Source organism: Sus scrofa, chromosome 5 (assembly GCF_000003025.6).
Source record: "Sus scrofa isolate TJ Tabasco breed Duroc chromosome 5, Sscrofa11.1, whole genome shotgun sequence".
NCBI classification, from domain to species: domain Eukaryota; kingdom Metazoa; phylum Chordata; class Mammalia; order Artiodactyla; family Suidae; genus Sus; species Sus scrofa.
In genome coordinates, this window is record NC_010447.5 from 16,659,200 (window position 1) to 16,683,605 (window position 24,406).

At 39.1% G+C, this 24,406-nt stretch overlaps 1 protein-coding gene across 1 annotated transcript in view; it reads left to right on the forward strand.

The window, feature by feature from the left end:
* The window catches only part of ATF1 (activating transcription factor 1), a 62,262-nt gene extending 40,070 nt beyond the window's left edge, over positions 1-22,192 (forward strand). Inside the window, 5 exon segments of the mRNA XM_021091659.1 lie at positions 6,064-6,194; positions 9,914-10,096; positions 10,181-10,230; positions 10,233-10,339; positions 20,682-22,192. Coding sequence (XP_020947318.1) covers positions 6,064-6,194; positions 9,914-10,096; positions 10,181-10,230; positions 10,233-10,339; positions 20,682-20,826 — 616 coding nt within the window. The 3' untranslated portion in view covers positions 20,827-22,192.

The window sequence follows — 24,406 nt, forward strand, 5'->3', positions numbered from 1 at the left end:
TAGACTCACAGATATAGAAAACAAACTTATGGTTATCAAAGGGGAGAAGGGGTCAGGAGTTTGGGATTAGCAGATATAAACTACTATATATAAAATAGGTATACAAGGACCTACTGTATAGCACAGGGAACTATATTCAATGTCCTGTAATAAACCACAATAGAAAAGAATAGGAAAAAGAATATGTCCAACTTAATCACTTTGCTGTACACCAGAAACTAATACAACATTGTAAATCAACTGTACTTCAATTTTAAAAAATGAAGGGGAAAAAAAAGGAGTTCTCATTGTGGTTTAGAGGGTTAAAGACTCAACGTTGTCTCCGTGAGGATGTGGGTTTGATCCCTGGCCTCGCTCAGTGGGTTAAGGATCCAGTGTTGCCACAAGCTGTGGCATAGGTTGAAGATGTGGCTCGGATCTGATGTTGCTGTGAGTGTGGCCATTAAAAAGAAAAAAAAAGGAAAAAGAGACAATGGGCTAAAATTTTTACATTAAGTTTACCATAGACTTTTTAGAAAAGAACTAATGATTAATTTGGGTAGTTTAAAAACAAAATGGAAAAAGAAATACCAAGCAGAATATTTAAGATAAGAATATGGTGTATTGGAGTCCATATTGATTATCTCTGCACTTACCTTAGACTGTTAGAGGTATCACCAAAAGAATATAGATTAAAAAGTTTAATTTCCAAATAGTGCGGCTCTTGCCGCATGAAACAGTTAACTCTTGGATAAAATGCTTGTTTAATGAATTGTACATTTATAGGAAATAGAAATGTCTTATCACTCTCTTCAATAAATATAAAACCATGTACATACAAATTGAGCTGAAACCAGAATGGGAAGCAGAAGCAGGCATGAAAACCAAGGTACAACGCATTACTTTAGGTCTATTGCAGTAAGGAACTATGAACCTGAATTTTTTTATTAAGCTGGAATCCCTACAGGAAGCTATAACATCTTAACCAAGTTAAGCTTTCTGAATTCCCTACAGGAAGCTATAACATCTTAACCAGGTTAAGCTTTCTGAATTACCAAATACAAATTCACAATCAGAAATCATCAAACATACAAGGAAATAAATCACCGTAAGTGAGAGTCAGTAGAAACAATATGTAATCAATTCAATAAATGCAGAAAAAGTATTTTAATAAAATTCAGCATCCACTCATAAATTTTTAGCAAATAGTAAAAATGGGCTTTCTTAGCATACATAGACTTTGAGAACTGAACTATACATAGGACAAAACATAGCTCCAATTCCAAACTGGACCACTGCACGGTTCACACATAGGCCAAATCCGAACTGCAGTGCAGTCTTTGATGTTGGAACCACAAACCACAGAAGCCTGGTCAATTTGTAGCTAGGTGGCAACCACATAACCTGCTAAAATAAGAATATCAAAAATTCTCCTCAGGGAGTTCCCATTAGTGGCTCAGTGGTTAACAAATCCGACTAGGAACCATGAGGTTGCGGGTTCGATCCCTGGCCTCACTCAGTGGGTTAACGATCCAGCGTTGCTGTGAGCTGTGGTGTAGGTTGCAGATGCGGCTCGGATCCCGCATTGCTGTGGCTCTGGTGTAGGCCCGATTAGACCCCTAGCCTGGGAACCTCCATATGCGGTGGGTGCAGCCCTAGAAAAGGCAAAAAAAAAAAAAATTCTCCTCAGGATTTAAAGAAGAGTCTAATATATTGAAAATGTCCAAAATTACTTCACATACAAAGAACTTGGAAGAATCTCAACTTTAAGGGAAAAGACTATGAGCAAATGTCATCCCCTGGGTGACCTGGATATTGGAATTATATGACAAAGTCTTTAAAGGAATTATTACTGAAATGTTCTAACTAACAAGTAAGGGTGAATTCCCTTGAAATGAATGGAAAGTTAGGAACTCTCAACAGAAAAAAAGAAGTTATAATGAGAACCAAATAGAAATTTTAGGGCTGAAAAATACAGTAATAGAAATAAAAACCTCACCAGAAGGATTTGGTAGAACAAAGATAGGGGAAGTTCCCTTTGTGGCTCATTGGTAATGAGCCCAACAAGTATCCACAAGGATGCAGGTTTGATCACTGACCTCGCTCAGTGGGTTAAGGATCTGGCCAGAGTTGCCATGAGCTGTGGTATAGGTTGCAGACTCGGCTCAGATCCCGAGTTGCTGTGGCCGTGGCATAGGCCAGCAGCTGTAGCTCCGATTGACCCCTAGCCTGGGAACCTCCATTCCACAACTGCAGCCCTAAAAAAAAAAAAAAGAACAGCGATAAGAAGTTAGTCAACTTCCAAGATAGTTCAGTGGAGATTATCCAATCTGAAGAACAGAAATTGGGAAAATTAATTCTGAGGGGCTTGCGAGACAATACCAAAAAATCTTAACATATGTGACATTCAAGTCATAGGTTGAGGAAAAACTATGTTGCAGAAAAAAAACACTTGAAGAAATAATGGCTGAAATGTCCCCAAATTTGGTGAAACCTACAGATTCAAGCTCAGCCAAGCTTAAGCAGGATAAACATGAAGGCATCTCTGCCCAGAAATATCATAATCCAGCTGCTGAAAACTAAAGACAAAAATCTCATGAGCAGCCAGAGTACTTATAAGGGAATAATGTGAATTATTACAGATTTCTCCCCAAAACTATGGAGGCTAGAGGGAGTTCCTGTTGTGGCTCAGTGGAAACGAATCTATCATCCATGAGGATGCAGGTTCGATCCCTGGCCTTGTCCAGTGGGTTATTAAGGATCCATTGTTTCAGTGAGCTGTGGTGTAAGTCGCAGACACGGCACGGATCTAGCGTTGCTGTGGCTGTGGCGTAGGCTGGCAACTACAGCTCCACTTGGACCCTTAGCCTGGGGGCCTCCATGCGCTGTGGGTGTGGCCCTAAAAAGTGAACAAACAAACTATGGCGGCTAGAAGGAAACTAAAATAGCAGTTTTTTTATTTTTTATTTTTTTTTTTAGCCCATAGCTAGCATTATGTTTAATGGTGAAAGACTGAAAGTTTTCCCTCCTAAGATCGGGCACAAGGCAAGGCTGTGGATGCCTGCTCTCACTACTTCTACCTAGTTTACTCAGGCAGTTAGGCAAGAAAATGAAGTAAAAGGTATCCATATTGGAAAGGAAGAAAAACATTTTGCAGATGATAATGATCTCATATAGAAGATCCCGAAGAATCCACCTGTGGACCATGTCATTTATTCTGAGGTAGGGAGCCACTAAAGATGAGTGACTTCACTGACTTTTTTTTTTTTTTTTTTTTTTGCTATTTCTTTGGCTGCTCCTGCAGCATATGGAGGTTCCCAGGCTAGGGGTCGAATCGGAGCTGTAGCTGCTGGCATACACCAGAGCCACAGCAACGTGGGATCCAAGCCGCGTCTGCGACCTACACCACAGCTCACGGCAACGCCAGATCGTTAACCCACTGAGCAAGGGCAGGGACCGAACCGGCAACCTCATGGTTCCTAGTTGGATTCATTAACCACTGCGCCACGACGGGAACTCCTTGACTGACATTTTTAAAAGATGACTGGTTGTCGTGTGGGTTATGGACTGTTGCAAAGGAAGGGTAGGCTAAAGGAGGATCAGGTAGAGGCTGTTGTGACTGTCCGGTGAAGGGGTGGTGGTAGCATGGACTGGGGTGCAGCAGTGGAGGTGATGAGGGTGGGTAAGATTCTGGATATATGGTTAAGAGAGACAGTGAGGTCTACTTATGAACTGGATAAGGGTTGTGAGAATGAGAGGATGACTCCAAAATTTTTGGAGAAATAGTTGACAGTGAGTAAGACTGCCAGGGATGGAAGGATATTTGATGTTACATTTGGGTGTATTAAGTTAGAGGTGCCTATTGAACGGAACTATTCAATACACAATTGGATATAGGAGTTTGGAGTTGAGGAGAGCAGCTGAGGCATATCATTTGAGGGATCATCAGTATACACAAGGCATTCAAACCCATGGGACAGATGAGCTCATCAGGAAGAAATAGATGAAGAGAAGTCCAAAAGACTGCTCTCTAAGGTTCTCCAAGGTTGAATCAGGAAGGAGGATAAGAAAGAATACCAGACAATGGTAAATAATAATAATAATAATTATATCTCTAAATGCTGTGTAGTAAAAATAAACTTAGATATAGGAATGAAAAACAATTTAGATAATGGTACTCTTCGAGGGAGGAAAAGAATAGGGAAAAGAATTGGCGGTGACATTTTGGTGTATCTGTACTTAATTCCTATTAGAAATAAGATAACCTGTATTAAATATTAGCATCTCTTGGTTCTTGGTATATGGTAATAGGTGTTTTATTGTCTGTACTTCTTTTTATTCCCAAAATGTTTCATAACTTAAAATTGAAGAAGAAATGGGCACAGCATTCCAGTCTCAGGCGAGGCTGGCTGCATAAGACCATGCAGGGAGCTTGTTAAATGGATTCTGGAGCTCTGTCCTGACCCACTCACTCAACCTGTAGGGGTTTCAGATGGGAATCTGGGTTCAGTAAACCTCTCCAGATGATTCTGGTATGTTAGCCGGTTTACACCAGTTCTACAGATGGCTGCCACCTCCCTTGTTTTCTGTGTGCAACTTCTGAGGTGCATTCTACACTTGCGTTAGCGATGGGTGGGAAGACTGTCCAGAGTAAGGCGACCACGCTGAAGAATGATCTTCAACATGTATTAGAAGAACAGCTGAAGGATCTAAAATTTTTTGGCTTCTAGTAAAGAAGGCCTGTGGCAGTTATCAAATACTGCAAAAATTTTTTTGGACATGGATATAGAATTAGGGTTAGGTTTAACTTTCTCTAGCTCTCTAGTGGAATGAGATTTGAGTCTAAATAAGGAACAACTCTAACCATCAAATAACTGCATACTTTGCTTTTTGGAAGCTGTGGATGCCTTATTCCTGGAAGTTAAGACTGTTAGGAATGTTAGGGGATTCCTGCATGGGCTGGAAGGCTAGGATAGAGAACATGAAAGATCTCTTTTAATGCTAAAGGATTTTTTCCCTTTGTGATTCTTTTTTTTTGTCTTTTGTCTTTTTGTCTTTTGTTGTTGTTGTTGTTGTTGCTATTTCTTGGGCCGCTCCCGCGGCATATGGAGGTTCCCAGGCTAGGGGTCGAATCAGAGCTGTAGCCACCAGCCTACGCCAGAGCCACAGCAACGCGGGATCCGAGCTGCGTCTGCAACCTACACCACAGCTCACGGCAACGCCGGATCGTTAACCCACTGAGCAAGGCCAGGGACCGAACCCGCAACCTCATGGTTCCTAGTCGGATTCGTTAACCACTGCGCCACGACGGGAACTCCTGTGATTCTTTTTTGTTGTTTTCACACAGGTATTCCAGGTTTTCTACAGTAAACATTGAAGTTTGTGTTTTTTTTTTTTTTTTGCCATCAAATTCTTGCATAAACTTTTTTTTCTTTTTCTTTTTTCCCCCCAGAAACAAATAATGCTCCCTCCATCCCCAACTGTGTTTCGAAAAACCTTTCTTTTCAGCAAGGAATCTTTTTCTATCCCTTTATTCTTGCCATGACCTCCTTTTTACCAAGTCTGAGGGATACCTGTGGAATCAAACTTACTTCTTACTAAATAAGCAGTTTTACTTATCACTGATACAGCATTTTTATAGTAGTATTTCTAATCTCCCTTTTCTTTCTGAGAACTGTGAATTTCTCTTCCAACTATAGATTTGGAGGTTGGAAAAGTAAATCTGATCTTTTAAAATGAAGGTGACTGACACTGTTTAGAAAATGAATAGTACACCTTGTTAATTAATGAAATACCTCACAATGGAGCCATCTCTTCTGTAGGGGAAAGAAACATTTTATACCTCTGCAAGGGCCTTGTGTATTGAAAGGCACTCTGGATGGGTATTTGTCTCTTCATAAACTAAAATATAACCAGCCTGTTAAAGTCTAAGTTTGTGTTTAAAACAGTACATGCTAAACAAAGACTTCCTTGACACAACAGATTACTGTACTTTTAAATTGAGCTTGAAAAAGGTTTAGCAGTTTCTTTTTGTAAAGCTGTCCACATTACCAGCATTAATAATAAGAGTCCTATTTTTCACAGAAAAATTTTGAAAGACCTATCTTCTGAAGATACACGGGGCAGAAAAGGAGACGGAGAAAACCCTGGAGTTTCTGCTGTCACTTCTATGTCTGTTCCAACTCCGATTTATCAGACTAGCTCCGGACAGTACAGTATGTATAGGAATAAATTTACTGCATGATAGACATATAAAAATTGACCTTTCCATGTAAAGAAGTGGTGTGTAGACTATCATACTTCAATAGTGGTGATTATTAAAGGATAACATTTTGAGCCAGAAATAATGCATAGTTCTCCTTCAGCATTACCTCAGTCCTTGAAACAACTTTGCGAGGTGGGCAGTTACCAATTTACAAGGGAACTGAGGTTTAGAGAGAGAATGGTACACAGCTTATAAATGGCATACTTATTTAGGGGTATAGGTCTATGAGTTGTTGGGTTTTTTTTTTTTTTTTTTTTTTTTCTTCTTCTTTTAGGGCCGCACCTGTAGCATATGGAGGTTCCCAGGTTAGGGGTCCAATCGGAGCTGTAGCTGCTGGCCTACACCACAGCCACAGCAACTCAGGATCTGAGTCATGTCTGCGACCTACACCACAACTCACTATACCACAGCTCACGGCAACGCCGGTTTCTTAACCCACTGAGCAAGGCCAGGGATTGAACCCACAACCTCATGGTTCCTAGTCAGATTCATTTCCACTGCACCATGACGGGAACTCCTAAGTCTATGAGTTTTGACAAATGCATGGACTCATCTACCTACCCCCACAATCAAGACGTAATTCCATCACCCCAAGAAATTCACTTGTGCTGTCCACTTAAAGATCATCTCCCTCCACTCGTACCCCTGTTCTCCAGGTCTCATTGGCTCTTGCCACAAAATCCATGTCCCATCTAACTACCTCTCACCATCGCCAACTGTCATCTCCACCGCCCTGCTTTACACGGTCATCTGAATTGCCACAGTAGGCATCCGATGGGCTATCTTGCTGCTGTTCCAGGACGCCAAAGCAATTTATTTAAAATGTCAATCAGATAACATACCACTCTTATTCTCAGTCTTCCAACAACTTTGTCACATTTAGAATAATCCTATTACATTCAGGATTTGGCTTTGCCTACGACTCTTATCATATCTCCTGTCGCTTGATGGCACTCTGACCTCATGGACTTTGCTGCTGTTTGTTAGACACATGAAGCTTGTTTCTGTCTCAGAATCATCGGGAGGTGTCATCCCTTCTATCTGCACGTTCGTCACCCCGATCCTCTCACATCCTGCTGACATCCTCACTCCTGCTTAAGTGCTGCATCTTGAGAAAAAGCACTCTTTTTAAAATACACTACTTCACCCTTTAGTCTACTTTCTCATGTACTTTAACAAAAAATTTTTTTATGGCCACACCTGCAGCATATGGAAGTTCTCAGGCTAGGGACTGAATCTGAGCTGCAGCAGCCACGTGTACTGCAGCTACGGCAATGTCGGATCTTTTAAGCCACTGCACTGGGCTGGGAATCAAACTCACACCTCTGCAGGCACCTGAGCCGCTGCAGTCAGAGTCTTAACCCAGTGCACCGCAGTGGTAACTCCTCTTATTTACTTTTTTAATTACATGTAAGTTCTACAAAAAATATATTAGTTTAATTATATAATATATATAATTATAGATTAGCTTATTTATGACCTGTTCTCAAGGAATGTAAATTCCTTGAGGGAGAGAACTTTGCCTTGTTCACAGCTATAACCTTGCCATATAGGGCCTGGCACACAGTAGGTGTTCAGTAATGTGTGTTACGAATACATGACTTTAAGAATATAGAGAGAGGAGTTCCCTGGTGGCTCAGAGGGTTAAGGGCCTGATATTGTCACTGCTTTGGCTCAGGCTGCTGCTGTGGTGTGGATTCCATACCTGGCTTGGGAACTTCCACATGCTGTAAGTGTGGATGAAGCAGAGTAAAAAAGAAAGAAAGAAATATGTATAGAATATCTCAGTAATACATAAGAAACTGGGAATGGTGGTTACAAGGAAGGAAACTTAAGAGCAGAATCAGAGGCAGCTGGGAGGTTCACTTTCATTTTAAACAAAACTGAAAATTTTTTTAACCATATACATGTATTGTTTAAAAAATTTTTTAAGGCAGCGTATTAATTAAAAGTTATGATAAATAGTAAATGGTTTATTATTCTAAAACCATTAAAAATTAGACTTAGGAAAACTACATAGAAACTTAGGCTAATATTTCATATGTTACAATTGAAGTAAATACCTCAGAAGTAGTATTTAAGGCAGCATGAGCCAGTAGATCTTCCTTGATGATGGAAATAAATGTTCTGTATTTGCATTGCCCAGTACAGTAGCTGCTAAACTATGTGTGGCTACCGAGCACATGAAATGTGGCTTTTGAAACTAAAGAACTGAATTTTTAAATTATTTATTTGGGCCACACCTGCAGCACAAGGAAGTTCCCCAGCCAGGGATCAAATCTGAGCTGCTGCAGTGACATTGCTGGGTCCTTAACCCGCTGTGCCACAAGAGAACTCCCAATAGTAAAGTTTTTGTTTGTTTGTTTTTGGCTATGCCCACAGCATGCAGAAGTTCCTAGGCGAGGGAAGGAACCCGTGCCACAGCAGTGACCTGGGCTGCTGCAGTGACAGTGTTTCATCATGCTTTGTGGGTGTTTCATTTAAGGTTTGAGGGGAAAGTATTAATGTGTAGAATTCAGTGAAAAATGCTTATGGGGAGCTTAGTAGTGTGATCTCTATCATGGCTTGCTTTCTTTTCTTTTTTTTGGTCTTTTTAGGGCCACACCCAAGGCACATGCAAGTTCCCAGGCAGGGGTCCAGTCGGACCTGCAGCTGCTGGCCTATGCCACAGTTTCAGCAACATGGGATATGAGCCATGTCTGCATCCTACACCACAGCTCAGGACAGCACCAGATCCCTGACCCACTGAGTAAGGCAGGGATCGAACCCACAACCTCATGGATACTAGTCAGATTCGTTTCCACTGTGCCACAATGGGAACTTCTGTCATGGCTTTCTGATGACTTTATTGGTGATTTTCACTAGAGGGTGACTGAATGATTACACTTCATACTTAAGTGTTTACAGTGTTCAGCACTGGAAAGTAGAGCTAAGAAAGAGTATGAAGATTCATTTTTTCATTATGTATCCTTTTATCCTTTGTGAATTTTTTCAATAGACACACTTATCTATTCAAAAGTATTTTAGTATTGTGTATTTTAGTATTTAGTATTGTGGCTTAGCTGGTCAAGAACCCAACTAGTATCCACGAGGACAGGGGTTTGATCCCTGTCCTCGATCAGTGGGTTAAGGATCCGGTGTTGCCACAAGCTGCGGCAGAGGTCGCAGATGCAGCAGATCTGGCATGGCTGTGCCTATGGTGTAGGCCTGCAGCTGCAGCTCTGATTCTGCCCCTGGCCTGAGAACTTCCATATGCCACAGGTGAAGTCCTAAAAAGAAAAAAAAAATTCAAACTGTGTTAACATATTCTTCTACTTATTCCTTTAAAAGTTTGTGATTGGTGGTGCTCTCTTCTCATGCCCCAGAACTGCTATGACAGTATGAGCAGTTAGCGTGGAATGCTCCATTGAGCCCCACATGTGTTTTGACCTATCAGTTATATTGTATAGTGTGAGACTAGATTTAAGATTGTGTATCTGATATATAAAATTTTATGGAGAAATGCCATCTACTTCTTTTAAATAGAGCTCACCTCAAAGGAGTCAACAGTTATCCAAGTGGAATTGCATTTAAACCTACTTTAATAAATTGCATTTTTTTCCCCACCAATCCTTTGTAATTAATGTGTTATTTAGCCTTACATTAACTATATTCTTTCTCTGATTAAAGTTGCCATTGCCCCAAATGGAGCCTTACAGCTGGCCAGTCCAGGCACAGATGGAGTACAGGGACTCCAGACATTAACCATGACAAATTCAGGCAGTACTCAGCAAGGTACAACAATTCTCCAGTATGCACAGACCTCTGATGGACAGCAAATACTTGTGCCCAGCAACCAAGTGGTTGTACAAAGTAAGTATGCTTAAGTATCTACGGAAAGCCCCCAGACTGCTTTCAAAGACACTTATGAATTAATTCATTCTTGTGACCCCACAGCTGCATCAGGAGATATGCAGACATATCAGATCCGTACCACGCCTTCAGCTACTTCCCTGCACAGACCGTGGTGATGACATCTCCTGTGACCCTCACATCTCAGTCAACGAAGACAGATGACCCCCAATTGAAAAGAGAAATAAGGTTGATGAAAAACAGGTAGGTAGTAAAATTATACTGTCAGAATGGGTTATGTTTTAAAATTTCAAAACGTAACCAGATGTTAACTGGTTAGAAATAAGGAGAGGGTTTACATCAGCTTCATTTTATTTATTTGTTTTTTGTCTTCTTAGGGCTGCACCTGCGGCATATGGAGGTTCCCAAGCAGGGGTCTAATTGGAGCTGTAGACACTGTCCTATGCCACAGCCACAGCAACGCCAGATCCAAGCCACGTCTGCAACCTACACCACAGCTCATGGCAACACCGATCCTTAACCCACTGAGCAAGGCCAGGGATTGAACCCGCAACCTCATGGTTCCTAGTCAGATTGGTTTCCACTGCGCCACAATAGGAACTCCATATCAGCTTTAACTGAGCGTTTCTAGTTCATTTCCATTGGATCAGTGAGTCCCTTTACATTGTCTCTTTATTTAACACATGATCTAGGAAGTTCTCTTGTGGCACAGCAGGTTAAGGATCTGGTGTGTCATTGCTGCGACTTGGGTTGCTGCAGCACTGGTTCAGTCCCTGGCCCAGGAAATCCCTCATGCCATGGCCATGCCCAAAGAAAAAATTACATGACCTAGAGGTCTTCCTTTTCTTTTTTTAACTGTTATTTCCCCAATATAATTTTTTCTACTGTACCGCACAGTGACCCAGTTACACGTACATGTACACATTTTATTTTCTCACATTATCATGCTCCATCATAAGTGACTAGACATAGTTCCCAGTGCTTTAGAGCAGGATCTCATTGCTAATCCATTCCAAAGGCAGTAGTCTGCATCTATTAACCCCAAACCCCTAGTCCCTCCTACTCCCTCACCTCCCTCTTGGCAACCACAAGTCTGTTCTCCATGTCCATGATTTTCTTTTCTGTGGAAAGGTTCATTTGTGCCATATATTAGACTCCAGATATAAGTGGTATCATATGGTATTTGTCATTCTCTTTCTGATTTCACTCAGTATGAGAGTCTCTAGTTCCATCTATGTTGCTACAAATGGCATTATTTAGTTCTTTTTATGGCTGAGTAGTATTCCATTGTGTATACATACCACATCTCCTAATCCAATCAGCTGTCAATGGACATTTGGGTTGTTTCCATATCTTGGCTGTTGTGAATAGTGCTGCAATGAACATGTTGGGTGTGTCTTTTAAGGAAAGGTTTGTCCAGATATATGCCCAAGAGTGGGATTGCTGGGGCATATGGTAGTTCTATGTATAGTTTTCTAAGGTACCGCCATACTGTTCTCCATAGTGGTTGTACCAGCTTACATTCCCACCAACAGTGCAGGAGGGTTCCCTTTTCTCCACACCCCTCCAGCATTTGTTATTGGTGGACTTATTAATGATGGCCATTCTGACTGGTGTGAGGTGGTCTCTCATGCTAGTTTTGATTTGCATTTCTCTAATAATCAGGGATGTTGAGCATTTTTTCATGTGCTTGTTGGCCATCTCTAGATCTTCCTTGGAGAAATGTCCATTCAGGTCTTTTGCCCATTTTTCCATTGGATTGTGGACTTATATTCTAGAGATTAAGCCCTTGGCAGTTGTATCATTTGAAACTATTTTCTCCTATTCTATAGGTTGTCTTTTTGTTTTCTTTTTGGTTTCCTTTGCTGTGCAAAAGCTTTTCAGTTTGATTAGGTTCCATTGGTTTATGTTTGCTTTTATTTCTGTTGCTTTGGGAGACTGACTTGAGAAAATATTAAGGTTGATGTCAGAGAATGTTTTGCCTATGTTCTCTTCCAGGAGTTTGATGGTATCTTGTCTTATATTTAAGTCTTTAAGCCATTTTGAGTTTATTTTTGTGCATGGTGTGAGCATGTGTTCCACTTTCATTGATTTATATGTGGCTGTCCAGTTTTCCCAGCACCACTTGCTGAAAAGACTGTATTTTTCCCATTTTATATTCTGCCCTTGTTGTAGATTAATTGATCCTAGGTGTCTGGGTTTATTTCTGGGTTCTCTATTCTGTTCCATTGGTCTATATGTCTGTTTTGGTACCATTACCACACTGTCTTGATGACTGTGGCTTTGTAATATTGCCTGAAGTCTGGGAGAGTTATGCCTCCTGCTTGGTTTTTTTTTTTTTTTTTTTTTTTTTTTCGTCTTTTTGCTATTTCTTTGGGCCGCTCCCGCGGCATATGGAGGTTCCCAGGCTAGGGGTCGAATCGGAGCTGTAGCCCCCGGCCTACGCCAGAGCCACAGCAACGCGGGATCTGAGCCGCATCTGCAGCCTACACCACAGCTCACGGCAACGCCAGATCGTTAACCCATTGAGCAAGGGCAGGGACTGAACCCGCAACCTCATGGTTCCTAGTCGGATTGTTAACCACTGCGCCACGATGGGAACTCCGTCCAGCTTGGTTTTTGTTCCTCAGGATTGCTTTGGCAATTCTGGGTTTTCTGTGGTTCCATATAAACTTTTGGATTGTTTGTTTTAGTTCTGTGAGAAATGTCATGAGTAATTTGATAGGGATTGCATTGAATCTGTAGATTGCTTTGGTTAGTATGGCCATTTTTACAATATTAATTTTTCCAACCCAGGAGCATGGAATATCTTTCCATTTCTTTACATCTTCTTTAATTTCCTTGATTATTGTTTTATAGTTCTTGGCATGTAAGTCCTTTACCTCCTTGGTCAGGTGTATTCCTAGGTATTTGAGTTTTTGTGGTGCAATTTTATTTTTTATTTTTTCCACTTTTTTATTACTCAAATGAATTTATCACATCTGTAGTTGTATAATGATCATAACAATCTGATTTCACAGGATTTCCATCCCACAGCCCAGGTACATCTCCCCACCCCGCAAACTGTCTCCTCCAGAGTTTTTCAATGTCTGTGAGTCAGCATCTGTTCTGCAAAGAAGTTCTGTCTGTCCTTTTTTCAGATTCCACATGTCAGTGAAAGCATTTGATGTTGGTGTGTCATTGTATGGCTGACTTCACTTAGCACGATAGTTTCTAGGTCCATCCGTCTTGCAAAAAATGCTGGTATTTCATTCTTTTTGATGGCTGAGTCATATTTCATTGTGTATATGTACCACATCTTCTGGATCCACTCCTCTGTCGATGGACATTTAGGTTGTTTCCATGTCTTGGCTATTGCAAATAGTGCTGCAATGAACATCGGAGTAATGTGTCTTTGCGAGTCGTGGTTTTCTCTGGGTAGATGCCCAGGAGTGGGATTGCTGGATCAAATGGTAGTTCTATGTTTAGTTTTCTGAGGAATCTCCATACTGCTTTCCACAGTGGTTGCACCAATTTACAATCCCACCAACAGGGTACTAGGGTTCCTTTTTCTCCACACCCTCTCCAGCCCTTATTGTTTGTAGACTTTTGGATGATGGCCATTCTGGCTGGTGTAAGGTGGGACGTCAGAGTGGTTTTGATTTGCATCTCTCTAATAATGAGTGACGCTGAACATCTTTTCATGTGTTTCTTGGCCATCTGTATGTCTTCTTTGGAGAACTGTCTGTTTAGATCTTCTGCCCATTTTTTTTGATAGGCTTGTTTTTTTGGTATGGAGCTGCAGAAGTTGTTTATAAATTTTGGAGATTAATCCCTTGTCAGTCGATTCACTTACAAAGATTTTCTCCCATTCTGTGGGTTGTCTTTTTGTGTTGTTTAGGGTTTCCTTTGCTGTGCAGAAACTTTAAGTTTGATTAGATCCCCTTTGTTTATTTTTCTTTTTATTGTCAATACTCTGTTAGGTGGATCTGAGAAGATGTTGCTGTCGTTTATGTCAGAGAATGTTTGGCCTATGTTTTCCTCTAGGAGTTTGATAGTGTCTGGTCTTATATCTAGGTCTTTAATCCATTTGGATTTATTTTTGTGTATGGTGTTAGGGAGTGTTCTAATTTCATTCTTTTCCATGTGGCTGTCCAGTTTTCCCAGCATGTGGTACAATTTAAAAAGGTGTTGTATTTTTATATTCCTTTTCTAATATTTCATTGTTAGGATACAGAAATGTGACTGATTTCTGAATGTTATATATATAACATATATCCTGCTGAATTTGTTGATCAGTTCAAGTAATTTTTGGGTTGAGTCCTTAGAGTTTTCTGTATATAGTATCATGTCATCAGCATACAGTGACAATTTTACCTCTTCTCTTCCTATTTGGATGCCTTTTATTTCTTTTGTCTGATTGCTGTGGCTAGGGCTTCCAGTACTACGTTGAATAACAGTGGCGAGGGTGGGCATCCTTATCTTGTTCCCGATTTCAGTGGGAAGGCTTTCAGCTTTTCTCCATTGAGTATTATATTTGCTGTGGGTTTGTCATAAATGGCTTTTATTATGTTAAGGTATGTTCCCTCTATACCCACTTTGGCAAGAGTTTGGATCAGGAATGGATGTTGGACTTTGTCAAATGCTTTCTCTGCATCTACTGAGATGATCATATGGTTTTTTTGACTTTTGTTTTGTTAATGTGGTGTATGATGTTGATTGATTTGCGTATTTCGAACCATCCTTGTGTACCTGGGATGAATCCCACCTGGTCGAGGTGTATGATCTTTTTTATATGTTGTTGGATTCAGTTTACTAAATTTTGTTGAGAATTTTTTGCATCTATATTCATCAAAGATACTGGCCTATTGTTTTCTTTTTTGGTGGTATCTTTGTCTGGTTTTGAAATTATGGTGATGGTGGCATCATAGAATGGGAGTGTTCCTTCTTCAACCTTTTGAAAAAGTTTAAGGAGGATTGGTATAAGTTCCTCTTTGTATGTTTGGTGGAATTCACCTGTGAAGCCATCTGGTGGTCTTCCATTTTTATTGCATTCTTTGAATAGCACTGTGAAGCAAACTTTTTTTGGGGGGTCTTTTTTTTAGGGCCGCATCTGCGGCATATGGAGGTTCCCAGGCTAGGGCTCGAATAAGAGCTGTAGCTGCTGGCCTATGCCACAGCTACAGCAGTGCAGGATCCATGATCCGAGCCGTGTCTGCGACCTACCCCACAGCTCAGGCAACACTAGATCCATAACCCACTGAGCAGGCCAGGGACCAAATCTCTGTTCTCACGGATACTAGTCAGGTTTGTTAACCACTGAGCCATGACGGGAACTCCTGTGAAGCAAAACTTTTCAAACAATATATTTTGTTCTTGTTGGGCTGACAAAAAGTTAAGTCAAAATAATAATTTGCTGCTTGCTATTGTTTAGACCAAAAAAGAGGGAAGAACTAGTAGGGTTTTGCATATGTTAAATATACTAACTAATACAGAAACACTTTTTAAAAATGAATTTTGATCATGAAAATATAGTAGTCATTTAAGTCCCAGCAACATTTTTTTTCATTTTGAAGGTATTCTAAACATTGCTATGTGCACTATATATATGCATCGGGTATGAAAAACCACTCGTTCTTTGAGAAAAGGAATACAATGGGTAGCCTTCCTTTTGCAGTGTGTACAAGGAGGGGAAAAAAAAAAGACAAGACAGCAATAAACTATATTAGGAACCAAAAAAGGGCAAATAGCCACAGATACAACTAATTTAATTCCTTCAAAATAAAATGTTTCCTTACTAAAAATAAGAGGAAGCATCATGATAAAAATGAGCTTGGTAATGAGCAGGGACCGTCTGTGGTTTTCGAGGTTCCATCAGACACAGAAAGACAAATGAATGAAATAAGTTTATGTATATATTAGAAAAAGAATTGTATTTCTTTGCTAATGATATATATGATTGATATGATTTTAACAAAAGACTTGTTAAAAATTACTAGAATGAGACTTCTCTTTCTGACACTATGACCTCAGTTACATAATATTTTTGAAAGCTTGATGTGAAATGTTTAAAATTCTTTTAAATGATTGGATAAGCATGCAAGAAAGTAAGAAATCTTACTTCTTGAGGTGAGGAATAAACCAGAAGCACAAAACTGTGACGTTAATAAGCAGTGAAGCGGCCCCTGTATATCCTGGGGATAAATTCAGATACTTGTGATTGGTGTAGCTTTGGTATGCAGAGGGGACTAGAGACAGAGCCTGGGGCCTCTGTAGGCTAGGGAACTGGATCAGAGATTATTTATTCTTCATGAGGTCCAGACCCAAGAAGTATTACACCCATAAACTGAGAATTGTAATTTAAAAAATAGTGTCGGGGCCATAGTGCTCCCACAGTTGCTTAGAGAAAGCTATCTCAACACAGGCTTTAATGAATCCCCATATACTGCGTTCTAATAAGCACAAATTGAAAAATCACCGATTACCCAAGGAATTAGGGTTTCATTGTATGTGCCAAGCCTTTATGCAGTTTTCACAAAAAAAAATTCTATCTATTGTGGTCATGAGAACATTCATTATTTGCAGAATAATATACAATAAGCTTTCTTTAAGATGTTTGCAGTTATAAACATTCAGCTTAAACACAATTCTTCAGGAACATAATTACTGAAAAAAGTAAAGATTACTTGTCAGAAATAACTATAAATAATCTTGTGTAGAGACTGTATATGTGACATTGAAACCAAAAAAAAAAAAGCTAATCCCAGAGTTCCTGTCGTGGCTCAGCGGAAACAAATCTGGCTAGGAACCTTGAGGTTGTGGGTTCAATCCCTGGCCTCGCTCAGTGGGTTAAGGATCTGGCATTGCCATGAGCTGTGGTGCAGGTCAAAGACATGGCTTGGATCCGGCATTGCTGTGGCTGTGGCGTAGGCCAGCAGCTATAGCTCCAATTCAACCCCTAGCCTGAGAATCTCCATATGCCATGGATGTGGCCCTAAAAAGCCCCCCCCCCAAAAAAAGTAATCCTTGCCCAGTGAACTTGTTTGAATAACCTGGTAGAAATATAATTTTTTAAGTTACAGGATTACTTTAATTTTTTTGAGATGAAGAAACTGAGACCTAGGGAAATTAAGTTATTTGACCAAGGTAACAATGCTAGTAAGTGACAGAGGTAGGATTTAAACTCATGGGTCCAAGTTTCAGAGTCCAAAGCCTTAGGGATACCACACTATCTTTTAGGAGTAAGAGTCTGCAGAAACAGCAGACAACAGATGAGTTTTGTAAAAGTCTTCAGTTAGGAGAGAAGGAAAGAAGCATCTTTGTTGTATTTAAAAAAGGTTGTCATTGAAAATCATCAAAGATAAGATAAAAATGATAAAAACTGGAGAAGAAAAATAAAACTTATTATTAGTAAAGGTATATTCATCTGCAGACTATTCAAAAGCTTGAAGAAGAACCAGTTCTCTTTTAACACTGTAGAAATCCTTGCCAGTTCAGTAAAACAGGAAAAAAAAAAGGGAGCAGATTACAAGGATTTAAGTGAAAAAGTAAGAACTATTACTATTTTTTATATGATCACCTAATGAAAAACAAACAAAAAACCCACAGAAGTTCCTGCTGTGACGCAATAGGATCACTGGCATCTCTGCAGCACCAGGGCACAGGTTCGATCCCTGGCCCTGCACACTGGGTTAAGGATCCAGTATTGCCACAGCTGTGGTGTAGGTCACAGCTTTGGCTTGGATTTGGTCCCTCGCCCAGGAACTTCATATGCCATGGGGTAGCCAAAACAAAAAGCAAAAAAGAATCCAAGTGGATTTACAGAAAAATTATTTCCAAGTAATGAGTTTATAAGGTTACTAGATAGAAAATCAGTTTTCAAAAATCAGTTGTATTTCTTCACATCAACAAGAGTTTAGTAGATAATTATTAAAAAGTATCATTTATGTTTTAATTATCAATAAATAAAATACCTGAGAATAAATCTAACAGATGATGTCCAAGACATTTATGAAAATTATTGTAAAATGTTTTTGAAAGACCTAAAGATGTAAATAAATGGAGAAATATACTATGTCCATAGACATAGAAATTCAGTACTATAAAGATGATTATTTTTCCCCTAATTGATCCATAGATTCAATGCAGTTCCAATCAAAACCCAAACAGGTTGTTTGAAGAACTTGACAAGTTGATACTAAAATTTGTAGAAGAGTAAAGGGCCAAGAAAAGCCAAAACATTCCAGACAAGAATAAGGTGAGGAGATACCAAGTTTTATTTAAATCTATGGAAATGTGATACTGCCATTGAGATAAAGAAAATGACCAACGAAATAGAGCAGAGTTCAGAAAGAGACCTGTGAAACTTTGATAGGGCAGATTATTGCGGGAAAGAGGGACTCTTCAGTAAATGGTACTAGGATAATTACTTATTTATATGTGAAAAAATACTGGATTTCTTCCTCACACCATTCATAAAAATCATTCAAGATGGATTAAATAGGAGTTCCCATCGTGGTGCAGTGGTTAACGAATCTGACTAGGAACCATGAGGTTGCGGGTTCGATCCCTGCCCTTGCTCAGTGGGTTAATGATCCAGTGTTGCCGTGAGCTGTGGTGTAGGTTGCAGACACGGCTCGGATCCCGCATTGCTGTGGCTCTGGCATAGGCCGGTGGCTACAGCTCCGATTAGACCCCTAGCCCGGAAACCTCCATATGCTGCGGGTACGGCTCAAGAATAGGCAAAAAGACAAAATAAAATTTAAAAAATACATATATGTGAAAGGTGAAATTTTAAAACTTTTTAGGTGAAAATACATAATCTCATGGTTTCAAGTATGGGGAAAGATTCCTTGAACAAAACACAAAATTTAACATAAGAGACTGATGAATTTTCACTAAAACCAGTAACTTCTGTTCATCAAAAGATAGTGAAAATATGATTCAAACCTCTATAGAAGATACCTAACCAAAAAAAAAGGTTTGAAGATCTTCTAAAGATCTTCTAAATTCATAAGAAAAGTACAACCCAAATGAAAAAAATCTGAATATTTTTTGAAATGGTACTGACACAACTCCGTATCTAGAATTTGAAAATTAAATTGGACTGCAATTTTATACCATATACAAAAGTAACTCCAGATGGATTAATGATTTAATTGTGAAAATTAAGTAATAAAATCTTTAGGATAAAATTAGGAAGAAAAAATAGTGTGTAGCATTTTAACCTAAGCCAAGAGAAAGGCTAAAAACATTTATTGCATAAGAAATGAAAATATCAATAGTCAAATGGTAGACTGGAAAACATATAAAAACAGATAATTACTCTATATTATGCACCAAGAGTTCTTAGGTTGTCTTTCTAATAATTTTTAATTATATAATAGGCAAAAAGTAGAAACAGACAGAGCATGAATAGGCAAGTTACATAAGAGCAGATCCAAAAGACCATTAAACTTTTGAAAAGATGCTCAATCTCACTAGTAGTTAGGGAAATGAAAATAATTTAATGAAACGTCCACACGGCAAAGGTCTGTGTACTAGACAGAAACACTATTAAAGTAGTATGCATAAAAAAGCAAGCTGCAGGAGTTCCCATCGTGGCTCAGTGGTTAACGAATCCGACTAGGAACCATGAGGTTGTGGGGTCGATTCCTGGCCTTGCTCGGTGGGTTAAGGATCTGGCATTGCCATGAGCTGTAGTGTAGGTTGCAGACGTGGCTCAGATCCCACGTTGCTGTGGCTGTGGTGTGGGCTGGTGGCTACAGCTCCAATTCGACCTCTAGCCTGGGAACCTCCGTATGCTGCGGGAGCGGCCCTAGAAAAGGCAAAAAGACAAAAAAAGAAAAAAAGCAAGCTGCAGATAATATCTATAGTACACAGTATAAAAAATACGTAATACTTTTTCTATATGAAACTTGAATGTAAATTCATAGAAATATTCTAACAGGACACGAGCATCATGCATTGTTTGTAATTAAAATTCAGTAAATAAAAATCTAAATGCCAGAAGTTAACCAGAGGGCCCATAAATTTCACTCCTTGATATTTACCCAAGAGAAATGGGACACATGTTCACAGAGAATGGCAGAACAACATACATAGCAGCTAAAACTAGAAAATAGCCCAAGAGAATGGATCAGCACATTGTGGAATATTCATACAGTGGGCTATGCCCAGCAGTAGAAAGGAACAAACCACCATGCCACAACCTGGATGACCCTCAATAATCTACTGAGTAGAAGAAGGCCGGATACAAGAGTACATTCTGTATGACTCTTATCTGAAGTTCTAGAATAGGAAAAACTTCAGTTACGGTGACACAAATCACAACACTACTTGCTTGGGGGAGACGACTAGGCATGAGGAAATTCTCTGGCACCATAAAAATGTATGTCTTGATAGGTGTGTGGGTCATACAGGTATACGCATATGCCAAAACTGAATTCCACACCTAAGATCAATATATTTCAGTGTATATAGATGACACTTTAATTTTTTTTAATGGGGAAAAAATGATGACTGGGGAAAATTACTGAGTTTCAATTACTGTTTTACAGAATGTGAACTTTTTTCTGACATTGCTTTTTAATGTGCTTATATTTAGAGAAGCTGCTCGAGAATGTCGCAGAAAGAAAAAAGAATATGTGAAGTGCCTGGAAAATCGAGTTGCAGTCCTGGAAAATCAAAATAAAACTCTAATAGAAGAGTTAAAAACTTTGAAGGATCTTTATTCTAATAAAAGTGTTTGATTCTTAAGAAAACTTTTTTTGCGGACTTGCCTAAAAATTAGACGGATTTTTCTTTTTAGTGGAGTTTTATAAATTAAAAGGTCAAAAATGAAGCTTTTAGGCTTTTGCAACTCGAAGATAAGTATCTTACACAAGAGATCTGGTGACAGAGGATAAAGTGGAAAGTGACCTCAAGGAAGTTACTGGCACAACTGGAAGCTCTGTAAAAATGAAATATACTCAAGAAACAAGAAGCGAACTTTCATCAATTTAAATTTCCTGAATAACAACAGTTGTCAATGTTCCAAAAATGGCAGATAAGATGAAATTTGGTAAATCGAAAATTTAAAAATACATCAATTTACCCTAAAGGTTGTATTTCTTACTGTTTCCTAAAATTTACCCTTTTCAATTTTGTGTGTGTGTGTGTGTGTGTGTGCGTGTGTTCTGTTTCCTCCAATAAATTCTAAATTACAAATAGAAAAGATAATACATAACTAAATATATAAATTATGTGTTCTGATTCTGTATACTTGTTCTATTGTCAGGTCTTAAATGGGTTTTTTAAAGTTTCTTTATTGGACTTGAGCAGGTTTTGGAGACCGGGTTAACTATTTTTGAGGCCTTGTCCTAAAAGGTACATGAGGGGAGTGTGGTGTTTGTAACTTTTTTTTATCAGAATGGAAAGAGAACTATTTAAAAGTTTGATACTTTTAAATAGTTTGGTTTTTAGTTACTCTGGGAATGGTGATTTTTACAAATATTTAATAAAATTGTTTTTTTGATTCCATATTCTGTATGCAGTTAGATATACATTACTTATTCTGTCATGCTTTAATAGAATGGAATGTTTACAGGCCCATGAGATGATATCAGAGTATTTTTAAAACCTGAAAATGCATACCAAAGTTTTCCAAGAGGATTTTATAATCGATTTAATGTAAAGTTTATCAGATTCTAAAATAGTACAGTTATTAAGGCAGTTTTATGTTAGAGACTATTTTGTAACGTAGTGAAAGGTACATTTCTAAGAAAAGTGACCGCCAATATATTTTTATAGCTAATCTTTATAAATTCTAAAGTTGAGTTTTTAATGATTATTTTAAATGTTTATATAGTTTGTTAGTAAAAAAAAATATTTTGCATCTCAAAGTATCATTTTTATATTATATGAGAAGTAAAGTTTCCAGATTGGCTAATATTTGAATTCTAAGTTTTGTATGCAGTTTATCCAGAGTTCAAAAATGCTGTCAGTACACCAGTGTTTAAACCTCTGTATTCCAACGTGTATACACTTTGAAACTGTACTTCAAAACTGTTGTGCGCTTCTTATACAATATGTATCATATTGTTGTCTATGAAATTAAAGGACGTTTGATAAAATTAAGTTTGCTGAATGTAACATATATTGCTTGATATATAAATGACAAGCTTCCCGCTAGCTATTCTGTAAAATGTACTAACTATAGTGCATTTCTAATTTTTTAAACTGAGGATAAATTTGCAAACCTGGTCTACACAACCTATTTTAAGAAGAGGATATATGTTTTGATTCAGTCAGAACCAATTATAATAAACTAAACATAGCAAAATATTTTGTTCTACTAAGGAGCCTGTCATGTAGAAATCTTAACCCAATCAATAAATTTGCGATTAGTCCTAATAAAAATTTTCAGTAACAGGATCTTTTAAAATGAGACTTTGTTGACTTGGCAGCAGTTTACAAAAGAAAGAAAAAGATTTACTCACCAGTGGGATTACTCATTGTCCTATGTAAAGCCTGAGTCTCAAAACAGTGGCCCATTAGGCCTAAAGAACAGTAGGAAGTATGGGTGTCACTGGGTTATATCAAGTGTGTTTTAAAAGATAATATATCGGGCAAGAGGTGTGTCTGGCTCCAACAGCCAAAGCGTAGTCTAGTCCTTGGTGTCTTAACAATCAGACATCCACAAATACTTGTAAACTCGCCACAGCTGTATCTTTTCAGCGTAGGACCTTGCTCACTAGGTTGCCTTGCCTAGTTTGGGCATATGTAACAGGCATGGGCAAGCCACTGAAGAGTCCGTAAGAGATTACAAATTATCTTCCTATATGTTTTTCTAATACGAATCCAATTTAGGATTATGACATTTTAAAGGTAGTTACAGTACAAGCCTGAAATGACACTTCAAAAGTCTTGGACTGATGAAGTTATTTCCTTAACTCAATTTACTATTTTTCATAAATCCTCAATTTACTAACTTATTATATTGATGGAAATACACTATTGTCCACAAACACATCCTAAGCATATAAAATATCCCGTTAATTTTATGGACCAAGGCATGGAGAATGGACATGCGTTAGAGCTTTGGAAATCTTTTATCTTTATTCCTTCAGCAGTTGTTTTAGTGAAGTTTTAACAAGTTCAACCTGTGCTTTTCCCCAATTAAAATATGTGGCCATAATACATTAAAGTAAAAATATGTACTATGCCTTGGAATTATAAAATTTTCATAATTACAGTGTAAATTTCCGGAAAAGATGCTGAAATGATTGATATAAAGTGAGGGAGCTCCTGTTGTGGCGCAGCAGGAACAAATCCAACTAGTATCAATGAGGTCGCAGGTTCAATCCCTGACCTTGCTCAGTGGGTTAAGGATCTGGCCTTGCTGTGAGCCGTGGTACAGGTCACAGACGTGGCTCGGATCCCGTGTTGCTGTGGCTGTGCTGTAGGCTGGCAGCTGTACCTCCGATTAGACCCCTAGCCTGGGAACTTCCATGTGCCATGGGTGCGGCCCTTATAAAGCAAAAAAACAAAGTGAAATTTCACCAGGGACATGAAAAGATAAGTTAAAGTCACAGGTTATAGTGAAATAAAATTAAGTATGTCACAATCTTTTTTATTTTTGCTTTTTAGGGCTGCACCTATGGCATATGGAGGTTCCCAGGCTAGGGGTTGAATCGGAGCTAGAGCTGTCGGCCACAGCCTCAGTCACAGCAATGCCGGATCCGAGCTGCGTCTGTGACCTACACCACAGCTCATGCTGGATCCTTAACCCACCGAGTGAGGCCAGGGATCGAACCTGCCACCTCAAGGTTACTAGTTGGATTCATTTTCACTGTGCCACAATGGGAACTCCATATGTCACAATCTAATTGCAGAAATCATATAACATGATTTAGTCTGCATAGTAAGTTTTGGTTTTTTTTTTTGCTATTTCTTTTGGGCCACCCCCACGGCATATGGAGGTTCCCAAGCTAGGGGTCGAATCGGAGCTGTAGCCACCGGCCTACACCACAACCACAGCAACGCCAGATCCAAGCCTCGTCTGAGACCTACACCACAGCTCACAGCAACGCCGGATCGTTAACCCACTGAGCAAGGGCAGGGATCGAACCCGCAACCTCATGGTTCCTAGTCGGATTCGCTAACCACTGCGCCACGACGGCAACTCCAGTTTTCTTATTTTTAATACTGCCTTTTTTTAAACTATAAAAGTGAAGGAACACTTACATCAAGGCTGTAGAATTCAGAAGTCTGAGCTAGGGAGTGTTTGGCACAAGTCTTTGAAGGACAATTGTTTGGAGGAGGTTTAAGCCATTTAACTTTTTTTAAGAG